This window comes from Squalius cephalus (assembly GCF_949319135.1).
Source record: "Squalius cephalus genome assembly, chromosome: 16".
In the NCBI taxonomy this organism is placed as follows: domain Eukaryota; kingdom Metazoa; phylum Chordata; class Actinopteri; order Cypriniformes; family Leuciscidae; genus Squalius; species Squalius cephalus.
This window is the reverse complement of record NC_137137.1, coordinates 22,252,120-22,277,684: the sequence shown is the minus strand read 5'-3', so window position 1 is coordinate 22,277,684 and position 25,565 is coordinate 22,252,120. Positions and strand designations below refer to the sequence as shown.

Sequence of the window (25,565 nt, the reverse complement as noted above, 5' to 3'; positions counted from 1 at the left end):
GCAACATCAACAATTAGGTTAATGGAACATTTCATAGATATCAAGGTTATACGCAGACACATATATCACTTATTCCAGTAGCTATAACCAATAAAAGCCACTTTCCGCCTCAGATTAAACAATACAATAAAACAGTAAAAAACATAAATTAAGTCAGACTGTGAGATAAAAAGTTAGAATTGCAAGATATAAAGTCACAATGTTTTAATATATATGAAGTTACAAAGATATATGAAGTTGCAATTATGGGAAACAAAGATGTAATCATGATATATAAAGTCACACTTTGAGATATATAGTCACACAAAGTGGAAAAAAGCTTACATAAAAATCATTATATGATTTTACTTGGTTTCTAGCTGGTTGCACCTAGTCGTGTGTTAAATTAATTCACATTGTGAGATATGAAATTGCAATTCTGAGATATAAAGTTGCACTGTTTATTATAATATAAAGTTGCAATTGTGAGATATAAAGTCACATTGTCAGATATAAAGTTGCAATTATAAGAAACAAAGATGCAATCATGATATATAATAGGGGTCAATTTTTCTTTCTGTCTTTTTTTTTTTTTTTTTTTACTCTGAGGTGGAAAAAGACTTTCTTTTCATCAGCATGCCACTTTGGTTAAAATGGCTGGGACCTGGTTGAGTTAATTAACTATGCTCCAAATAACATCATAAAGGAATAGTTTGACCAAAAATGCAAATCTGTCACTTCTGTGGGGGGAGTTAAGTTATTAACTCAATCTTTACCTCCTCTCCATCTCTCAAATCAAATATGGCACCTACTGTATGGGACATCAAACATCACTGATTCTCGAGTGTCTTATAAACAAATGCCATGACGTCAACAACACACCTAACTATTTTATGAGGATTATCAGTGATTAGCATCTTATTTCAGTCTGTTCTTCACACAAAGCAATTACGCATTCAAAAGACACTGTGGGGATATTTAAAAAAAGATTTTACTATGCTTCTTTGGACTTTGAAATAAAAAGACCAGTGCGAAGATTCAAAAATTCTCATTTTGTGCTTAACTTGACCACTTTATATGCCATGTTTTTTTCTTTCTTTTTTTTTTTTTCTTAAGTATTCATCTATACTTTGCAAAAGGTTTTGGGATAATACACTGAGCTGAGAAGACCATATTGAATATAGCTAACTTTAGGGGAAATATCCACAATGTCATGTGTAAGAAGCAGCCAGAGGTGAGATCAAGAACAGCTCTCCTCTCTTGTATCTTGACCATCTCCACAGGATCAATCTCAGGTCATGATCTCAGCATTGACTTGTGCATTCAGGCCATGGCCTTTTCAAACATCTCAGCATCACTTTCCTGCCTGCTCCTGGTTTGTTTTCCCTGTGTTATTTTATATTGAATGCAACAAAGACAAATCTTTCTACTTTCCTCTTTAAACCCTCTCCTTTTCCATTTTCTCCATTCCGCTCTTCATCCCACCACACAAAAGATTCAATTTTCTTCCTTTCAAGCTTTTTGGATACAAATGACCCATTGTAGTTTAGAACCAGCTATTTGTGCTTCACATTAAATAAGCAGTGATCTCATCCTTTCCTCAATGCATTATGGATTAACTGATTAAATTATGGATTAAATGGATGGATAACAAGGTGTGGGAAGATATGGTTGAAACCGATCCCTTTCACAAGTTAACACACTGTTGAAAAAGTAAGTGCCAGGAGGAAGACAGGTTCTGAGTGGGATCTGTGAGTTTAAACAGACAGATCGAAGCCAGGCCTGTCACCTACGGCATGGCTGCCTCCGATGGGACCTAACCTCTCTGCTTCTGCCCTCTGATCCATGCCACTGCTCCTCTTTCCTTTCAGCTCTCTGCTCAGTTTAAATCTATACAGTTGCAGCTCAACCAAGCTCATCCAGCAAGAACCTGAACCACACACACTCAGACACTAGTGGTAACACTCTAACTAGAGTCAATACCAGAGGGCACAGTGGGCACCAACAAAAATCATATATTCTATTAGATGATGGACTATTCTACAAACAGGATATTTTTTTAATTTTCTGAAGTGGTATTCAAACTGCAAATGAACCATTGCTTTGAACTGATTCATTTTCAAGTATAGCTCCAAGCAGCAATTAAGGGGCCAAGCACAAAAAAGATTATGCAAGCATGGTTGAGAGCATCAGACCAACTGCAACAATGAATAAATAAAGATATTGTTATATTAGCAAGTGGAAGCTGCACACTGGTGGTGGTCGAGAAAAAAAACCCTGATATGATTGCAAAGCACTTTGGATGTAGTTGATAGTTTTTTCTGTTTCTTCATGTAATCACAGACGGACTCGATGATGGTGAGATCAGATCATACCGGCTGTTGTCAGACTCCTTGTGCATACACAAATCTCACTGGATTATTACAATTAATGGCAAAAAGACTGTTTGGAAATGTAAACTGATATTTCCTACTGACACACTACAGAAAAAGATAAATAACTAACTTAAAACCATTTTTTTTGGGGGGGGGGGGGGGGGATATTAACATGCCTAAGACTTTTGCACAGTACTGTATACATACATACATACATACATACATACATATATATATATATATATATATATATATATATATATATATATATATATATATATATATATATATATATATATATATATATACATATATATATACATATATATATATACCTCATTCATTCAATATTATTTTATGGAAAATGGAGGAAAAACCATAAATTCTAATTTATCACTTTTGACCAATGTGTTGTGGTCAGTGTGAGGTGACAATGATACTGTACATACAAAGTTTGGTGTCAATGCCAAAGCACTGCAGAGTTACAGCCTTAGAATCTGCTTGTCATCATGCCAACAATGAGAATCGTTTAGTCAATTAAAAAGCTTTTAATACGTTTTTTGCCGGCATGGTCAGAAGATGAGATGTGGCCCTCGATTTAAATCGCGCTAAAGGGGTGGGGGTGGAGGGGTTCAGATCATCGCAGAGAGGGCTTAAGATCATCATAGAAAATGTTGAAATCAACATTTTTCCAAAATCAAACAAATGGATTTACAAAGTTTTCTCAATCAGCGAATGTCGGAGATTTGTATTTTGTCAGTCATTAGAACAGCCACACTGAAGGCCTTTTTACACCTGGTCACTTCATGTGTTTTTACTGATTGCTATCGGATTTGTTAAAACGGTATCATTTACACTTGGCCACATAAATGTGTCTCCGCAAAACGAATGTAAATGCAATCTTCAATTCCCATGCTATATGCAAATTTAACGGAGTTCACGTCAACGAAAGCAACAGATAGCCTATGTGCTGCATATACTTATCATCAGCTAATTTCAAGATCAAAAACCGCAATAAAAGAAAGAGCGGCATCAGCACTAGTAAGGTAATTTAGTCTCAACTTTTAATGAAGATGATTGTGCGTTGAGCATCTGCGACTGACTTATTCTCAAATTTCATTTGCGGCAGTTTGCATGTCGGCTCGCTGAAGAGATCCTCAGCTACTCATCTGTGGCGATGCACGTTGCAGTAGCGCAGTCATATCTGGCTATAAACATGTCATATAGCTATTAACACGCTCTCACACGTTTATTTTTTTACATTTTGGGAGGAGTAAAATTTACATATGTGGCAACAACCAGATGCATTTACATTTACACATGGTCTTACATTTCAGACCACCTGGTCTTTTCACGATCGGATAGCTATCGGATCAGAGGAAATGCATGACGTGACCAGGTGTAAACAGGCCCTGAGGCAGTTCACACTACGTTTTCATCAACTTACAGGTTGCAAAGTTTATTGTAGCTATATGTGGGTGCTGTTTTTCCAGTCCTTTAACACATTTGGCCCAAATTTTGTGTTATGAAAGATGAAGTGCTATGCACAGGCTCAGGCTGTATTGGCTATGACTAGACAGCAAATACCAGACTAAGACACTCTTCTCCGGTCCTCAAATACATTAAACATTATACAAACATTGTAGTTTTTAAGTAAAGAAAATGCTTTAGTTATTCAAAGAACCAGTTCTTTATTTAACTTTGTTAGAATTTAACTTTCAAAATTTCTACATTTAACAAACAAACAGAGATGGTCTCAAAAAAAATTGCTTGCTGTGATAAAATGCAGATATGAGTAACTCAATTGTTGATTTCATTCATATTCCGTTCATTGCCCTTGTAGCCTAACACTTATTTTAAAAGTTCAAGATAGACAAGATTGCATTGATTGTATGAATACTACTGAGTGATACCTCAACTGAATCAATTTTTTTATTTCACAAAAACATCGATACAAGGAATACGCCTTCCCAGTTGTGTTCTGATGTTCCAGCCACTAAACAGATCTGAAATTGCATCCGAAATCTCACTCAGTATCAGCAATGTTAATATTCCGCGTGTGTCTTGGTCTGGCATTCAGAGAGGTGCAACAGCGGAACCAGAGCTCTGCGGAGGGATGGCATTAGGAGGGGACCAGTGAGATGTGTGGGTTGGAATAATTGCTGTCATTCTCTTTTCATCCTTTCACATATTCTGCCACAATTGGTCCATGCGCAAACACACACACACACACATACATGCCGTAATATCATCTCTTGTTGCCTCTGGCGCGGCTGTCAGCTCCTTTTTCTCCAGTCCGTCACTCGAGATGCTGGTGAAAGCACGGTGTGAACAAATAAATGCATAAATAAATAATCAAACAAACAAATGAGAACTAAATAGAGGGCAGATTTAGATGCTACGGCAGCAGATTTACTGAGGACTCGCTGTCTCTCGCTCTTTGACGGAGGGGACAAATAATTTCCTGTTTGGATTATTGGTGTGCTTTTGTATGCAGGAAACAGGATATGATTTTAGACAACATGAATTGTGCTATGATCCAAGGATGAAACGGCTAAACTGAAGCTCTATTAAGCTTGAAGGGGTTTTGAATCAATGTGTATCTTCGCATTAGTTTTTTCATTCAATTTGCTTAAGATTTCTGAAGTGCTCATCATAGAAACTAATGGAGCACCAAGCACCTGACAAACAAAAGAGTGTTTTTGACTGACTTACACACACTGATGAGTATGTGAAAATGTTCTCTGGGGCACAGACTTCTTTAAAAATGAAAGTAGAAAAAATAAACTAGAGACTATGAATCTCATTTGAAATGTTTGTGAATCTATGATTTAGATGAACTGAGTATAAGAAATATGTGTGAATAGGACATTATTCATCAGCGTTCGAGAGCCTTGTTCATTAACATTACCTGCGTTATGGCACATATGAACTCCATGGCTGCTCCAATTAACTACTGCACTTTATCATGCTAATTCAACTAGAGAGCAAGTGATCGAGAGGGAAGAAAAAGAGGAGGAGAGAGACTAATGGATTAGGCACTGGGGATTCATATTTCAGAGTTGTCATTGTGGAGAGAATGTGTGTCACAGCATGCTAAGAAATGTAATATGATACACTCGCATAGTCTAAATCAAAGCCTACAGGAAGAAGAGAGGAGGAAAGGAAAGGAAAGGAAAGGAAAGGAAAGGAAAGGAAAGGAAAGGAAAGGAAAGGAAAGGAAAGGAAAGGAAAGGAAAGGAAAGACAGAAAAAGTGGAAAGGAAAGACAGACAAAGTGGAAAGGGAAGGAAAAATAAAGAGGATGTGAAAAGGAAATAAAAATATGGAGGGAAGAAAGTGGAATGCAAAGGGAGAGAAATGGAAGAGGAAGTGGTAAGGAAAAGGAGGAGGAAGTGAAAATTATAGGAAATAAAATGAAGCGAAAAGAAAATGCAAAGTAAGGAAAGGAAAAGAAGTAAAGGCAAAGGGGAAGAGGAAGAGGCAGGAAATACAAAGAAAGGCAAGGAAAGGAAGGGAGACGAAAGGAACTGGGGAAGAAAAAGGCAAAGAAAAAGACAAATGGAAAGTGTCACGAAATGCAAAAAAAGCTAAATAATGGACGAATAGGACAGGGAAAGGTGTGGAGAGGAGAGGAGAGGAGAGGAGAGGAGAGGAGAGGCTGGTAACTGTACATTAAAACTAAGAACGTCTTCATCCTCCATGTTTTGCCCAAGTTTCACTTTATTTCCACCTCAAATATATTTTTGAACCATAACAGACCACACCACATAACTGGTGCATTTAAATGCCAAACCACTATGCTTTCCAGAGAACATCCACTTCAAACTCTGCATTTATATGCTTCATAGCACATCTGTTCTAAAAAGGCAGCAAACACATTCTATTTTTTTTTTTGCATTCTAGTGTCTGAATATGCAGGAGGGTTGGAATGGGGTGTTTGTGTGATTGCACTGAGCTGGAAACACATGTTATCTTTACTGGTTATTAATGTGCAGCTGGCAGAACTGGACGTTTAGCCAAAAGCAAAATGACTTTCATGAGAGCGGACCATCAAATCGAGGGCAGGAACTTGCTGCTCTACGACAGGCCTTTTAAACACTGAGTAAAAAAAAAGAGTGAGCGGTGAACAGTTTTTCAGTTGACATCCTAGTGAGTGTTTGTGTGAGTTTAACTTTATCTCTCTAGCTCAAAATGTGCCAAATGTGTACAGGCAGTTAGTGAATCTTATCAATAGTGCACTACTCTATTTTTTAATATCTGATTTTGATGTCTGCAAACTACTGCTAAAAAGTACAATTACGTACAGCAGTCAGACTTGCAGACAGGACAAAATTTGAAAGGTCAGTGTCCAATGCAAATATCACTTATGATGCTTTCATATGTCTTTATTACCGTTTATCACTATTGGATCCATCCATGATTTTTCTGAATTCTGAACTGATTTTGAACTTTTCTTGACAATTTGAGTTTGAGGCGTGATTGAGTTTAATAATGAAATAGTCTAAATGTACCAAGAAAAAACTCTTTTAAAAGGAAAAGGATTGTCACACGAAATATCAATTTAATTTAATTTAACAAATATAATGATTATTGAAAATAAAAAATATTATTAAAAACTAATATAGTATTAATTTTGAAATAATAATAAATCTTTTTTTCTTTTTTTTTTTGGTGATTTTTGCCTTTTTTTATTGGGACAGGACAGTAGAGAGTTGACAGGAAGTGAGGTGGGAGAGAGACGGGGGATGGGATCGGGAAAGGACCACAAGCCGGGACTCGAACTCAGGCCGCCCAAGCACAACGGCGCTACATGTCGGCGCGCTGACCACGAGACCATCGGCGCCGACATAATAATAAATCTTTTCACAGTATTGCACATACAAGCACTACATATAAAAAATGTATGGACAGTAAGATTTCATTTTAATACTTTAATTCAGCAAGATGCATTCAATTGATCAAAAGTGACAATAAAGACATACAATGTTACAAGAAACTATTTCAAATAAATGCTGCTTTTAAAATTTCTATTAATCAAATAATCAGTTTCTTTCACAGCAAATGTTTATTTAATAACAAATTACAAATTACATTAATACAGTTTTTCTCAATTGCTTTGGTTCAATTCTCAAATGAGACTGTTTTTCTCAAAACAATAAGTTCAGGTCTCGGAACAATTCGTTTCTTGTTCACATCAAATTTGAATTTCTTAATGATTTGAACAACAAATATATATATACGCATACTGGACTAATAAATGATAAAATTAGTGCGTGTGTGTGTGTGAGAGAGAGAGAGAGAGCGAGAGCGAGAGAGAATCAGCTCAAAGAACAGCCTCCTGCCGTGCTGACAAATCTGATCTGCCTCAATTACTGAGCGGCAGATCTATCTTCACATGACCCACATAACACATCATTTTACAGACACACACACACACACACTGGACAGGAGACACATATTGGAGGGAAATATCTTTCACTTCACTCATAAGGCTCGGCTGATTTTTCTCTCTTTTTTCATCCCTCGTTCAATTCCTCTCTGAGTCATTTCTGCCACGCGGTATTGAAATAGATGACAAATTCAGTCTCTGTCAGGCAGCCAATGTACACCTGAGAGCCTTTCCACCGCTCTCACAGTATGTTTTTCAAAGTGGAAAATTTTCTCATAAAACTTCAGCTCTCTTCATCTGTCCCTTGATGCTCGCTCACTCTCTCTCTCTCTTTCTCAGTCTGTCCCAGAGGTCTGTTGCAGCGCAGTTGAGCTACTGAGCTTTAGAGAAGCTATTAAACGTCCTTTTGTTCAAATTGATTAACAGCAAGGACACCATTAATTGAAAAATATGTACCAAATTAAAAGAAAGAGTGAGAGAAGACAGATACAGACCAAGAAAGCTAATAATCCATAAATACAGAGCGACAGCACCGGAGCTATGAATCATTTCTGACTATTTACGTTCAAAACCGGTGACCTGTGCAGAGGTCACTCATAGATTACTGCGTTTAAAAGGATTATTTCTACCCCTCATAACCCTATTAGCTCCGTATCACGACTCAAAGACAATGTGGCCTGTTAGCCTAATTAAAACTAATTACTGATGAAAGCTTGATGTAAAGCAAAGCTGGGGCGACACTCTTGTCAACACCGCCCTGAGCTGTCTCTCTCTCTCTTTCTCTCAGTGGAGGCCATCTGTTGGAGGTGATTAATCGAGATTACAGTGACCCTCGGTGTGGGACTCACTCGGGCCGTGGCAGAATCACGATGCCTCGGTACGCTGGGCTCTTCACGCTCCGCTTAATTCATGTCATTGGGCTCCAAAGATCAGCTCCTACAGGGGGGCTTGTAACCTCCTAAAGGTCGGTAGCAGTACATCACCGCGCCTCATCTGACATCCGACCGCCGGAGCGCTTGGCTCAGGGGGGAACTCCCACACTGGCCCGTGAGTAGATTAGCATTTTAACTGACGTGACTCTCTCAGTACAATGGCTTCTGGTTCCCATGTTCACCTCTATAGTTTTCGCCTAGAGCACTTTGAAAATGAATTACTGCTTCCAGGGGCCAGATTTCTTATGATGGGAATCCAGGACTTTAATGATTAAATGATTCACTGGAGTGAAGAACAGGTTTATTCTCATTACACAATTACCCAGACAGTACAGGTCCTTCAACGTCAAGACGGTGGCCTCAGGACGCTTGCCTCAGAGAAAGAATTAACAGGAGCAGTGATTTTGCTTGCACGTTACTGGATCAAGAAAATATCTACCGCAAAAAATAATAATAATAAATACAATGAATGCCAATCACAATCAAGTCGAGCACTGAAATCTGATTGGCTAAAGGGAATGCTGTACACCCAAAAAGATAAAATGATAGAACGATAGATAGAACGATAGAACGATAGATAGGACGATGAAATGATAGATAAAACAATAGAATGATAGATAGAATGATAAAACAATAGAATGATAGATAGAACAATAGATAGAACGATAAAACAATAGATAAAACGAAAAAATGATAGATTAAACGATAGAACGATAGATAGAACGATAAAAAGATAAGTAAACGATAGAACGATAAAACAATAGGAAAAAAGATTGATTGAAACAATAGAACGATAGATAGAATGATTAAACGATAGATTAAACAATAGATAAAACGATAGATAAAACGAAAGATAGAACGGTAAACCGATAGATGGAACAATAAAACAGTAGATAATGATAGAACGATAGACAGAAAGACTGAACGATAGATAGAACGATAAAAGGATAAAAAGATAGATAAAATGATAAAACAATAGATAAATGATAGATTGAAACGATATAACGATTAAACGATAGATAAAACAATATAAAGATAAAGCGATATAGAAAAATAGAACGATAAAAGGATAAAACGATGGATAGAACAATAAAACGATAGATAAAACATTAGAACGATAAAATGACAGACAAAACGATAGATAAAATGATCAATAGAACAATAGAACGATAGAACGATTAATGGATGAATGGATGGACGACGTACGGACGGATGATGTGTATACTTGTAAAATGATGTGTATTATATGAGTAGCCTCTACCTCAGGGATGGGCAACTTCGGTCCTGGAGGGCCACTGTCCTACAGAGTTTAGCTTCAACCCTAATCAAACACACCTGAACAAGCTAATCAAGGTCCTCAGGATTACTAGAAAATTAATAGCAGGTGATTTTTTCAGGGTTGGAGCTAAACTCTGTAGGACAGTGGCCCTCCAGGACCGAAGTTGCCCATCCCTGCTCTACCTTTTATATAGCATATTGTGTATATTGTGTATAGTGTATTTTGTTTAATTGTATTCTGCACTGGACTGTGTTCAAGACTTTCACTCACCACGGCACATGTGCTGTTGCTGATGTGACAACAAGAGTCATTTGATTTGAAAATTGCTCATACTATGTAATAAGATTTCAGTTTTTACCAGCCACCACCTCACTGATTCCAATCATACAGGCACACAGCTTCTCCTGCTTCCTTTCCGTCTCCGCAGAAAACTTTTCTGGAGTATGCAATCTCCCGGACATCTTGCAAACTCTTCATCATCAGCCAGGCTATCGACTGACCTCAACAACACTACTGTCAGCAAGATCAGCCAGAAAGATGTTTGACCGGCAGACACATTAAACCAGAGCCGTCGCTAGTGGGGTGAAAGGTGGTGACAATTATAGGGGCCCCCACAAAATCCATCAGTTATACTATATAGGCCCCTGTTGTATGAATAATTCTAATATTTATATTAGTTGTATGCCTGAGATTTAAATGAAAACCACAAAAACATGCAATTTAGTTAAATATTTTTTTCCAAATATCTGCTTCACTTACCTCCTTAAAAATGGTTTAGTCCAATCTAAAGTATTTATTAATTATTCAGTCAGAGACAAACATCAGATGGACTTGATAAAATTGTAAGTCCCGCCCCAGCTCGTGAACAGAACCAATCAGAGTTGAGGCGGCAGCAGCGTGAAGTTAACGATGAATTTGGCGGAAGAGCAGGAGATTGACTGAAAAAATGACTGAAAGAAAACATAAATCAGGGCACTAGAAACGTCATGAAAAGAAGGAGAGGGAGGCCAGGAGGTTTACTTTTTGATTTACGAATTATAACAGACTGATGGGGAAAAAAAAAAACAACAACATTATTTTGCTGTCACTTTTTTAACAGATAAGGAACTCCCGCACACTATCGTTACTTGCAATTGAATTAATTTTTTATTAACACACAACGTTTCGTTCACACGACCTTCATCAGGAGCTGTCACTTTTTTAAAATTGGTTTTATTATTATTATTATTCAACAAATTTCTTGCTTTTTACAACAACATCACCATCTTCTGTTATATGCGGGCCTCCATGCTCATCTATTGTACAGTATATGATATTGGTGGAGGGTGGTCTGGGCCCACATCAATATTTTTTAGGAGGCCCCAAATCCTCTAGCTACGGCCCAGCCTTAAACTCAGCCATTTTGAGTTCACTCAAAATGATAAAACTTTTATTTTTAGGTGAACTGCCCCTTTAAGAAATGATGAAATATCTGTGAATATAATGTTGAGTATTACTGACTATTGATATCTTAAATAGTGTTCAGGTGGAAAAGCAGCACTTTTTGAGCAGTGATGCATCTGTATGATTTTCTCTTTAATGTGCCGATTCACAAAATGAACAGCAATTGAACAGCATTTTTCAAAGGATTGAAAACCCTTGAAGTGGAGTTTAATTAGATGTTGGCCTAGGAGGCAGAAGTAATGGCTGGAAGTCATCCAGCTACAACACCTTTTAACTCTAAAGTTCAGCTTTGCTTTACCTTTGATAATGACTATATATATTAGGTATATATGTGGAGTATATTAGGACTAGGGCTGTATTGACAGCACATCAAAGATGACATTTATAGTTTGATTTTATGTGATACAATTGATAGTATTTGAAAGTTGAGGCTTTGTACAAAAGTAACAAAGCTTATTGTGATTATTGGATAGCAGATGAACTATGCTGTTTTCTGTTGATCTGTGAAGAAAACTTCACAAACATTACAGATTACATTTAAGAGTCAATATCGGCTCATCAAAATGAAGATGGATTCAAATCGATTAATTGATTTCATTAACCCAGCCATTATTAGGACTGTCAATGAATTAACTTGGCAAATTAGCACAGTGTATTGCATATTAAAGTAATGCAAATTAACACTGTGTCATTTGAACCGATATGCAATTTTCCTATTTTCAGGACCAGTTTTGTGTGCCTTAATAATCTTTTATAACAATGTTGAAGTCCTTAATGTCACTTTTAATTTATTCTTCCTGGATATATTTATTCATATCTTTCAAAACTTTTGAACAATGATGTATATATGCAATTAATATGCTTCATTAATTGGTTAATAATTCAATAATTCATTCAATTAACAATTAACAGACCTTGTAGTTTTTAAAATGAGCTCAAGCTTTTTAGTTCATGGAGTTCAGTTTTTTCTTCATTTGAAAATTTGTATGCAGCATTTATCAAGGATGCCAATTATTTTACACATTATTTACTACAATTATGTCAAGATTAACAAATTAACAACTTATAACTCGTAACTACCGCATAACTTCTGTAATGCATAATTTTCCTTTCACTGAGAGCAATTTTATCTGCCACAAATAATTCACGGGCTTTTATCAGTAAGTACTTGTATACGTAAATAATGTAATTGAATAATCGGCATATGAAAATATATCTTAAAATAATTTGTATTAGGCCCTGGTATCCTATTTACATACTTATAATGTAAGAATGTTATTGTCAGGAACAATTTAGCTCATGGAAAACCAGCGAAAAGAGAGCGGATCCCTCTTCAGAATCCCCAAAAAAGTTTTTGAGAGAAATCCTTCTGCTTGCTCATGCATGACTCCCTGCGCTCCTCCACTTGAGACCTCATCTGGAGCAAAGCGATAGCTAAACCACTCACTCTGCCCTACAGAGTCTGGAGCAAGAGCCCCGTCCCCGCCAAAACCCTCCCGTTAGACCACAGATACCACAACGGCGTGCCAGACAATTATGGGGTGAACCAACAAGCAGCAAGTGGCAGAGGAACCTTGTCTAGCAGAGCCAAAACCTCAGCCAAATGATTAGTGAGGGGACAGTGAAGTGTGACAGCAAGCACTACAGCATTGAATCCCAGCTGTTGAAGACTTCTGCAATCCCTCTGATGCCCAAACAGGGTCTCAGATGAGAGGGCACATGAGGGTGATTAATTACTACGCCGTCACAGGGTTTGTTTTTCACTAATACCTCATCAAAAATGCAAATATGTTGAGGCATCATATCGCCGCTGTCAGGCAGAAACCTTTTTTTTTTCTTCATAAATCATTATTGGTCACCATTTACATCTGTCTATGGGTTTTGCTAATATTTAACCAATGCAAAGTATTAAAAAGAGCTTGTGACTAAACCTCAGAACTCCATTGGATCCTCAAACTGTTCTTACAAACCGTTTCTGCTGGTTTACGATGCAAAGGTAAAGAACTGGTTGTTTGAATAAGTACACCTAATGTGATGCCCGTACTGCCTTTATATGCGGCCATTCTAATGTCTGACAAAACACGCATGCAATAATATGACACATGCAAGTGTCTGGCCATATTTAAAACCACAATATCAACTTTGCCTCCACTCAACCCTCCCTTTTTTCCCCTATTACTTCAATGTTAAATTATTACACAACCTTATGGAAAACTACTGGAGAAAATATTGGAGAAAATTCATTGACTGCAGCAAACTGATTCCATTATTGCGTAGGCAAATGGACAAAACATTATTGATTTCGGAAATGTAAGAAGTATGTGTTAAAGAGAGACGGAAATTGATCTAATGTCTTTAGAAAAATGTAAACATTTCGTAAGAGCCTCAACGTTACAGCACTCTTAACCTTTAAGTGAGAGTTTAAGTGACATATTGAATTGCTATGTAATTATTATATCGTCATTCTCATTAACAGGCCAGTTGATGTTTGTGTAAATCTCAGTTGGAGACTGCATGCTCGCATTGATTTTTCTGTATGATATATAATTACTACGCAAGAATTAGCAGGAACGAAGGTAATGACTGATGTTGTATACACACACATGGAAATTAGCTACACAAGACTGCAATTACTCAAATAACATTGTTTAAAGCCAATTCTATTGAAGCAAAATTATACAATTACAATAAAATAATCCAATTTAATAATTCTGGAACTTCTTAACACATAGCAGAAGCAATAGAAAAGCGACTGCTGAGCCTGAATACTCTTTCACACAGATTAGAATACATGGTGTTCATGATCACAGAAAAATAATTAACTATCACATCAATAAGCACATTTCCTTTCTGCAAGCACTGATTATTCTGATTAAAAATGATTATAAGAGACTAATATTAAACTTGTGTGAATTCAAATGATTTTTAGGTATTGGTGAGTGACTAAATGTAAACTTAAAAATAGAAGTGCTTTAATAAGAGCCTTGGATTGGATAATTCCTGTAAATGAATCCCTAATTACGGTGATTTAAAACTGAAAGCATAACTTTAAAACTTTAAAATTAGCCAACATAAAGAGTAGACCACCTAAAAACATTAAAAGCAATTATTTTTCATGTGATTTGTTCAAGTTTCCTTTTCCGATTAATCAAACATCATTCACTAAATTTATATAAAATGGCAATAATGTGTCTTGAATGATAAAGAAGTTAAAATGAACAGCTAGAGCGCAAATTACGCTTGAGAGCTCAACTGCAATTTAATATGTTTGATTCTCATCACCCGTGTCCTTAAGATTTTTACTGGATCATTGCTCTTTAAAACATGAGATTATGCTAAACCGAAAAGTGGTTACGACAACCTGGACGGTTCATTTCAGTTAAAAAGCATGACCTCCTGCCTCTTTTATCTTTCCGTCCCAGCACTCCCCGAAGAGACCCATCACCTTCCTGAGAGACAGCTGATATGACGTTTTTCTCACCATAGCCAACGGCACGATGCCAACAAGGTCTTTCTGTGCCAGGTGGATGTGCGTCTCTGTTTCCTCATTGCCGGCCCTGATGCCCGGGTATTCCACCGCCCAGAAGATGGACCTGCTGCCTACCGTGCTCCCGACACCATCCACCTCCAGATCCACCTGAACGACCCTCTGCCAGCCCGGCTCCACGCTGAAGAAAGACAGAGAGAAACCAATAACAGCTCTGAAACTGAGTTTTCTATTAATACATGTCATAATTAGGGCCCTATGATTTCCGCAATGCAGACGGAAACACACAATACAGTCATAAAAATGCCATTTACTGTATAATGAATCATATGATATACGATAGGGATGTCCCGAGCTGATCGTTATCGTCTATCCTTTATTTTACGTCAGCTGTCATAAAGGTGTCGGTATGCACCTTCAAGTGGGTTTGCCCAATTTCCATTAAAAGGAAAAGCAGCAGCTCTAATGTGCGAGAACCAATGAGGTTTTGCATATTTGATGCGAACGTTTGTAAAGAATCAATAGAAAGTCATTTATTGTCCAGTGGTTCTTTACAAAAGTGCGCATTACATATGCAAAACACAGAAGCTCCAATGTGCGTGTGTGAATTTCTAGAACAGACCTACTGTTGAACAGATTTATTGTTTATTTGCCGTCGGACTATCTAAGCCGCGTTTCTCTGGGTTGCGTCTTGCTTCGGCCTTGACTAACAGATGGGCATTCTGACACCGCAAGCTTCATGCTTATAGTCCCATAATCATAATTGTGAATCACACAATGTCTACCATCGTAACAGATGTTTACATCTCGTCTTTATACAGTATATACCTTATTAGAAAAGATTAATATCTATCAGAACATCTGCCAGTTTCTGCAGAGATGTTGAAGGAGAGAATCTGCTTCTCAGACTTCTCTCCCAAACTGCCCACAGTAGTTCAATAATATTCAAGTCAGGTGATTAAGCTGACCAGGGCAGACGAAGTTCATCTTGGTGCTCCAAATGTCCAGTTTTATGATCATAACACCATCTTTTTCACATTTTAGCAGTGGTGTCTGAGATTACATTTTTAGCAATTGCAGCGCTTTTATTGATGTTGGCTGCGTAAGGTTTTCTGTGGTCAGTTTTTTGTGGAAACGGTCTTCAGGGAGAATATTGGGGTTTGCTGACACTTTGCTGCAGTTGTTCTGTGTTGCTTGGACAGAATCCTTTTTAATGTTTGACAGTTCCCATTTTTCAGTTTCGGTTTTGCCCCTTTATTCTTCTTTGCTGACTAAGTCTTGCTATGATTTGTGTCTGTTTTCATTTTAATAGTAAATCTATGTTGCGCAGCATTTTGTTTGCCAAAAAAATAGTCTGATTACATTTTAAAAGATTAAATAAATTGTTCATTTTATGCCTCCATTTGATAACCAAAATTTTTGATAAAAAAAAAAAAAAAAAAAAAATCTAAACAGAATTTCTGGGTAGGAAATAAAAACATTTCATAGGAGCCTATTATAAAAAAAATAAAAAAATAAGTTGTGAAAGTTTTATGAATTGATTAGATAAAATCTAATTAAACCATTAAAATGGAATCCACAAGAAAAAATTGTAACATTTCATAGGCCCAACACATTTTTTTTTTTTTTTTGTAAATCGTTGATTTAATAAATCAATTTATTGTTTGATTTAGGGCTGCACGATATGAGGAAAAGCTGCGATGTGCGATAACATTGTTTAATATTGCGATGACGATATGACTTGCGATATTCAAATGTGAATGTTAGCTATAGCTAACAACAATTCCTGATTTTTTTTTTTTTTTTTTTTTAAATAGACATTGTAAAATAGAATATACTGTTCCCATGTCTTAGTGCTTTAATAGGTTATTTGCGTGATAGGTCAAACGTTTATTACCTGCCTGGTTCAGATTACGCGATTTAGCGCGAGTGAGTGAGCGAGGGACAGTGAGTGTGTGTGTGTGTGTGTGCGTGTGCGTGTGCGTGCGCGCGCGAGTGAGTGAGTGATACGCGATTTAGCGCGAGTGAGTGAGCGAGGGACAGTGAGTGTGTGTGTGTGTGTGTGTGTGTGTGCGTGCGCGCGCGCGCAAGTGAGTGAGTGAGTGAGCGAGGGACAGTGATAGTGTGTGTGTGCGCGAGTGTGTGTGTGTGTGTGTGCGAGTGAATGTGTGCGAGTGAATGTGTGCGTGTGACGGCACGCGATGACTGGTCGGAAAGCAACGTGTAGTCTGACATGTTTCTTGTCCACGACACGACAAGATTTTAGGAGTCAAAATCGTGTAATCTGACACCGTGACTATCCTAACAGACACAAAAATCTTGTAATCTGAACCAGGTGTTATTCATCGTGTCAGGCTGTCTGTTGCGATGTGTTCATCGCGCGAGTTCATATCGCGATGACGATGAAAATTCGATGTATCGTTCAGCCCTAGTTTGATTTATTATTTTCCCCCAAAAATCCAACAGAATTTTGTAAAAAAATAACACTGATTTCATAGGGCCCTACATGATGTTGAGAAAGAAGTCATGAGGTAAAAAAAAGAAAGAAAGAAAGATAGACAGAGTTGAAAATGAATTGTGTGATGTAACGAGTCTCCGAGGAATCAGGTTTGAAGCCACGTCAAGTCACTTAGAGTTTACAGTCACGAGCCGATCGAGGAACAAGGAGATGCGCATGTGAGAGGCATCATAAAAGAGTTGCTGAGTGCAATGACACAGCTCTCAGCGAAAACCGCACCGCCACACATTAAAAGAAGGATAGAGAGGAGAAACCCAACAGAGGGGAAAAGTAAGGCAGGAGGTATAAGAAAGGAAGTGATATGGAGAGACAGGGAACAGATGGAGGTAGACACATACAGAGACTACAGCTGACAGGAACAGAAGAACCAACGAGAGAGAGAGAAAGACACAGAGAGAGAGAGAGCGCACAAGAAACAGAAACAAAGAAACAGAAACTTCATTTTCTGCCTAAGGTGGTGGTGATCACCTTGCATCAAATTGCATGCAGAGTTGAAGAACAACAACACTCTATCTAATGTTTTTCTTTGGCTTTACATCTACATCTCATGAATTTTTCAAGCAAGTGGCCAGGATTGATCCAGATAACAGTGTTGAGATACTACTCGAAAATTTTCTACAAGCTTGAAGTAGTTAAAGTTGAGCTACTGCTCTGAAAAATTAAAGCATCATTATAAGCAACAAAATATAGACTGAAATCAATTCAAAATTCAATCAGAGGTGTATTTTCTCAAAAAGAAACAAAAGAATGATGGCTTTGGAATGAATGAACAATCCCAGTTAGCCTGACAGTATTAAAAATAAATAAAAATGAAAAGGTATAGGCTAAACTCTCCTAAACAACAACACAATTTTTTTTTTACATAACTATGTCAAAACATAGTACAGGAACTGATTCAATAATGAATGGGACTTTCCAGTGAGAAAGAGGATTTTCTGAATGAACCAATTCATTAGGAAGAATCTGGCTTTTTCATGCTACATATGAGAGAGAGGACTGCCCTAAAGAACTGAATCAATATGAATCAGAATTTTAACACCACATACAGGAAAGGTCTAGCTGAATGAACTGATTCACTAGAATGAATCAAACTTTCCAGTGCTACACGAGAGAAAGGACTGTCCCAAAGAACGGATTCACTAGAATGAATTAGACTTTTCAATGCTATAAATGAGAAAGAAGACTGTCTGAATGAACTGATTCACGATAATGAAATAAATATGTCAACATAAACAGAGGACTGTCCCAACTGAATCACTACTGAATCACTAGAATGAGAATGAGAATGAGATATGAGATTTTCTTCCCAGCAGAGGTCCAGACAATACCTTTTTTTGAACACTTATACAATATTTCATAAAAAAATCCTTTCATCAAAAAAGCTTGAATGAAGCGTGTTTGGCTCAAGATAAAAATATTAGAGGATGTAGTGCCGAAAGATCATTACCGTAAACGACCCGTAAATGACCACTTGTGGTGTGCAACACACAGGTTGTACTTCCTGTTGCGTGTACGTGCTCTCAAGTGGCCATGACCGGCAGTGTGTATTATAAATATAAATATAAATGAAAGTGAGGACTGCACGAACTGACTCACATTCACAAACCGAATCAGAATTTCCATTGCTGCATATATATATGAACCAACAAATTCACTAGAATTGAATCAGAATTACACATGAAAGTATACAATTCACCATGAATCAGGTTTTTTATGCAACCGTTACTAAGAGGTGCATAAAAGCAATCATACAGCATATTAAATAATATTGTTGACTGTAATAAAGCCAATTAAATTACAAATGTATTACATAAAGCCATTTTAGGTTATTTAACCAATATTTTTTTCAGAGTACCGGCAGGCTTTAGTTACATTCTGTTGTTAGTACACAGGAAGAGCAGAAGCTTCTTCACTCTCAGAGTGCATATAAGTTTCCTGATTACACATTTACAGAATGAGTGAAAATGAAAACAGCACCCCAAATCCATTTTCATTTCGACAGCTCCATCTCTTGAGAGCATCTTTCATACAAATTAACATCCTCTCAGAACAGCAAGAGAGAGTCAGACACTGGATATGAAAAGAAACATCCCAGTTGTGAATCAACAACCCAATTTTCCTGACAAAAAGAGGTGGAGTGAATGGCAAATGAAAATGGAGGAAATGCGTTTCATTTCAGAAACACTGACTCGTTGCTCGTTCCACTGGTCTCACGGCACACACATCCTCAAAGTTTCACAACAGCCTGTCAAAACAGATGCCGTGTTGTTCTGAGGACCAACACAATTGGGAAGCCACAATCAGAGGCCCAGGGAAGAATCATAAACTTCCTATTGTAAATGACTACTTGAATGAACTTTTATTGCCTTGCAAAACATCACTAGTTACTTTTGATTACAACAAGGTTAATGCTGTGCATCTGAGGATTTAAATTGATTTATTCTTGTATGTTAAAAACTAAATTTGGCACAGTCTTTACCTTAATTTACCCCTTTAAAGTGGACCATTTTGAAAACAAATACTGGCCGTTTTACAAACTTGCTGCATGTATTTGAGAATTCCCTTTGTTTTAAAGGTGCACTAAAATCTTTTGTTTGTTGCAATGTCGATACAACACTCGTTTTGGTTTTATACTGACACCTAGTGGTGTGGATGTAGAGAGTATTATTTATATACTATTAAAATATTTATTATTATTTCATTTTTCTTGTAAGTTAGGCCTACCTTTGTCATGTCTATTTAAGTATTTTTTATTTCAGTTTTAGTTTTAATCATTTTAGTACTACTTAAACATTTTTCAATTCAGTTATTTGGCAAGGCAACATTTCAAATTTTAGTTTATTTTTTCCATCTAATGTGTAATTTATTTTATTTCAGCTTTATTTTATATTATTGAATTTTACCAACTTGGAAATGGGAAAAAATGTTTAAAAAAAATTAACAGATGCAATGTTTGCACTGTATTGGTGAATATTAATACAACACCTAAACATTACATGTTACCATGAGACTGGCATGATTTACATATCGTGAAAAACAGCACCTGAATCATCACAAAAAAGTGAGTATCCTTCAGCAAATTTTGCACTGGCCCTCTCTCTTTGAAGTCCATGTGCCGGAATACAGTGTGTGAGGGTATGTGTGAAAGAGAGAATTAGAGAGCGGAAGACAGAAAGTGTCTTTAGGGATTTGCAGAGTAATGAAAGCTGCTCCGGCAGGTACAGCAGCAGGGAAAGGGACGACAGAATAGAGGGTGACAGCGGTCTTTCGGGAGCGACAGTAAAGGAGCGACAGTGAGCGGGAAGAGAAGAGAAAGAATAAAAAGAGAGATAGACACTGAGCACATTTAAAACCGTCCCACAACTCTGGCAGTTTTGCTTTTCTTGGAGAGAAAATATAAACTATTAAATGAATTGGTGAGGAAGGAAAAGCTATTGGAAATACAAGTGACAAAGAAATGGTAAAAAGTCACAAATAATAGAAGGAGGGGAGTGAAAAAGACAAATTGGAGTGTAAGAGAAGCAAGATAGAAAGTTGGATTCTATTTTGAATGATCAATATTTCAATGCATGCGACAATTCAAGATACAGACTAGGGATGGCTCGATACCATAATTTTGGTTTCGGTACGGTACCAGAACCTAATACCTCGGTATCGATACTAAATCGATACCACAGGTGACAAATAACCAGCCTCAAAATTTAAGTGAATTGAAACAATTTTATTAAAAAACACTGCTTGAAACTCTGCAGTACTGAATGTGCAAACAAAAAGTATCAAAATGTTAAAATAAATAAATAAATAAAAAACAGTCAGGGAACTTACAGTAGATTAAATTTTGATTTTGAAAAAAAAGAAAGAAAGAAACCTGAAATGATACAATTAAAATAGGTTAATATCTATAATAATTGATTAATATAGAATAATAATAGAATAATGAAATGACAAATTTTTAGCTGTCATGCATTAACAGAGAATTATCAACATTTATTCATCTTGGTTTGATTACTGTTTGGTTTGTGTTTGGGTTCATATTAGTTTAATGCATTGCATATAAAATAATGTTAACATGCTAAACATGTATTAGTATATTTAAATAATAATTACTGATTGATCTAGATTAATAAATGCTATAATACGGTTAGGTCAGGTTACCTAATGAATGTTGACAAATGTAGCTTAAATGTAAAGTGTTACTCTAACATTCATATTAGTAATATCCATATTACTACTATTACTCTAGATTCCTTAGATTCCTCTAGGGGTCGCACTCGCCACAGCAGCAGTGATATGTCATTCATTTTACTATCACTAATACTAAAATTAATATCACTAATCTCTTTATTCATTCAAATTCAATTAATATATGATTGTTTGAAAGTGCAAAAATTATGAGACCTAAACTTCATTGGTTCTAATCTAGCGTGTCATGTAAGCACATTTGAGCTTTCGTGTTTACCGTGTCATATTTAATTGATAAGCTTTTATGTATGTGCGCTATGAATAAAAGTCTAAATTAAAACAGTTGAATGATGGACTCACCTGTCGATCTCTGAACTCTTTGAACAAGTCAGGATGATCAAGTGACAAGTGCTCAACGTTAGCCAGATTTGATGTGTTGCCTCCCGTCGCAAATTTAAAGCAGTGTTTGTAGAGTGGTGCATTGAGGTCTGTTGCTTCACCTTTCTCATTACTTTTGTAGGCAAAGTAATGCTATATTTCACTCCTACTGCTCTCTTTATTTATTAATTTCGGGCGTGTAGAATGAGCTTCATCTGTTTGATCCATCGTGTTCCTCCGTTGTCACCGTTTGCCGGTTGTGCGTGACCCGCGTCAGTTTGGGTAGCGCACTGCCGCCTAGCGGTGAACTTCGAAACAGCAGCGCATTAAATACCGAATTGAGCAAAATTATGATATTGTACCGTTTGAAATATAATATATACCGGTATTTTTGCAGTACCGGTATACCGCGCATCCCTAATACAGACTGATGCCCTTAACTCTTGACGCACACACAAAAACCTGGAATACAAACATTATTCCTAACATATTACTCTGTAATAACTGAACCTGTCTTTCATTGGTTGGACAAACAGATTCATCGTCATTAAGTTTGAGACTATGCTGGCATGCTCAAACTGAGCCACAGAGTTCATACATTTCAACAAATCACCCTACAAATAGATAATGTCTTGCAGATAGACATATGATCAGTGTTTTGATCAGAAAGTTATTTTTTAAAGTAATGCATTATATTGCATTACTCCCTAAAACAAGTAAGTAATGTGTTACGTTACGTTTGTGTTACTTTTCCTCACCTGGGCTGGGCTTGCTTGTTTATTTTTAATAACAAAACAAACAAAAGTTTATCTAAAGCAATTTTTGCTTATAAGTATGGTTAAATAGGATCATAGAAAGTCAGCAGCAAAGACAATGGTTAATAAAGTGAGATTTAAGACAAAGTATATTTGTGTTTTTTAACATTTAATTATTGCAAGTTTGCATAATATTCTGAGTTTGCATTTTATTGTTTTTATTCATTTTGTAATAATTCTGTTTTTGTGCAAGTGAGATGAGTAAATGCATGTTCACATTTAGTCTAGAACTATAATAAGCATCATGTTTACACAGTGCACACAACACCTCTGCACTTACAATTTCTCTCAACATGGGGACAGGAGAGGTGACAATCAATAAATGGGAATTATTTGAAAAAGTAACTCAGATATTTTGTGTTAGGCATGTTTTTAATGGGTACAAGTGTGTTCTATATGCTTTATTATGTGGTATGCAAGCATTGTCTGATAAGATACTTTTTTATTGTTATGCCAGTGTCAAAGATGAGTTTCTGTCCAGGAAATCTGAACAGACAATAAAGTCAAACCAAACCAAATGTGTTACTTTACTAGTTACTTGAAAAGAGTAATCTGATTACGTAACTTGCATTACTCATTATTTTAGCAACAAAGCTGGATATGATAAATATTTATTTGGGATAGAAGAAAATGTTTTAACATTGGTGAATTATTCTACAGAAACTTCATGTCTTAAGTCTTAAGGTCTAAGAATCTGTGAGTTATCACAGAGAATATTTTCTACTGCATTTTAATGAATTTTTTTGTTTTTAAATTTGTCTATGGGGGAAAAGCATTACATCAGATGCATTCAATTGGTCAAAAGTGACAGTAAAGGCATTTATATGTTACAAATAAAGGTTGATCTTTTGAAGAATCCTGAAATAGTATACATACAGCTGAAAATGTTGCTTTCCCATAACGAAAATAAATTATAATTAAAATAGATTAAAATAGATAAGTTATTTTAAATTGTAATAATATTTCACAATATTACATTATATTTTTTATCAAATAAACCCAGCCTTAGTGAGTAAAAAATATTCTTTAATATCCTTAACAATAATTTTCAATGGTCAACAGCATTCCACAGCTGACAGCTTAGTCACCATGAAATCAAAATGGTCCATTCCTAGATACAGTTAAGATACAGTTAACCTGGGGCACTACTGTACACAGGTGGATTAGTCATAATAAAGAATCATACAATTCAGTGACATAACATTTCTTTGTAAACAGAGTTTCATATTAGTTGAGGCTGTGAATGTTTCAGCACCACGGACAGAGGCACAATACAAGGACCAACATTCTAAACTACCTTTGTACAATCTCTCCTTCAGGGTAAATATGTCTGCACAAACACATGTTTATAATATCATGCGGTCAAACTTCCCTTTTTTTAAAAAAAGGACAGACCTACAAAGAAATACTCTTTTTCTAATGAGCAATAGTAGAATACAGTTTACAGTGCTCAGTAAAAGCCAGAGCTTCTTCATCATTATATACCCAAAAGAGAGGCTGAATGTTCACTGCAGAAAACACATGTGGAAACTACAGTAATTTACTGTGTTTGTGCAAAGGAAATTACTGTATACAAGTTCACAATAGAATACTGTACTGCCAAAAAATGCAGTAATGAAAGAAGTACTGTGAGAGTCACAGTAGCCAGCAATTCCCTGTAGAAAATCACAGTAACTTCCAATGTACTGTAGAAAACACAATAACTAATTATTTACTGTAGAAAACCACAGCTTGTTATAAAGATGAGCTGTTTAACTGTGACTTTTGATAAATGGATATTCATATTCAAATCATGAAATATGCATTACTCATTTTATTTATTTGGGCTGAAACAATATAAGTAAACAGCACTTAAACATAAAGAACCAGTTGGTGCCAATAGCCTAGTTGTTAGCACCCTGACATATAGTGCAATTGTGCCTCCGGTGACCCAAGTTCGATTCCTGCCTCGAGGTCCTTTCCTGTCAATCGCTACATTGTCCTGTCTAATAAGCAAAAAAAAGCAGTACTTGCAAATTAGTGAGTTTTACTTTACAGTTAGACAGTTGCTTTTGTAAATGAAAACAGCAAAAATATGGTTATTTGTGACCCTGGACCACAAAACCAGTCTTATGTGTAATTTTTTTTAAATTGAGATTTAGACATCATCTGAAAGCTGAATACATAATCTTTCCATTGATGTATGGTTTGTTAGGATAGGGCAATATTTGGCCGAGATACAACTATTTGAAAATCTGGAATCTGAGGGTACAGAAAAATCGAAATATTGAGGAAATCGCCTTTAAAGTTGTCCATTTCTATTAGCGATTGTGCTGCATCCATTCACAAAAATAAATGTTTTATATATTTAAGGTGGGAAATTTACAAAATATCTTCATGGAACATGATCTTTACTTAATATCCTAATGATTTTTGGCATAAAAGTAAAATCTATAATTTTGACCCATACAATGTTTTGTTGGCTATTGCCACAAATATACCCGTGCAACATAAGACTGGTTTTGTGATCCAGGGTCACATTTCTTCTACAGTATGTTACTTGTCAATTGCTGCCAGTTAATTACTGTGAATATTTTTGTTACAGTAAGTTACTTGTCACTTGCTGCCAGTTTCTTACAGTGTTTGTAAATACTTCCAGTTAAACCATGTTCCTGAACACTGAGCAAATAGACATTTTTACCTGATAGCATCATTTATTTGTTTGTGTTGTCTGTGTTGCTTTCATATCCCATTCAGTAAAGGAATTATCCAATCAGGTAATGTGCAGAAACGGAGGTTATCACAAG

General features: G+C 36.3%; 1 protein-coding gene across 1 annotated transcript in view; it reads right to left on the bottom strand.

The window, feature by feature from the left end:
• The window catches only part of LOC307173574 (transmembrane protein 132C), a 334,752-nt gene that overhangs the window by 66,179 nt on the left and 243,008 nt on the right, over window positions 1-25,565 (bottom strand). The window contains exon 4 of the mRNA XM_079896781.1: window positions 14,881-15,067. Coding sequence (XP_079752907.1) covers window positions 14,881-15,067 — 187 coding nt within the window. The remainder of the gene's footprint in view (window positions 1-14,880; window positions 15,068-25,565) is intronic.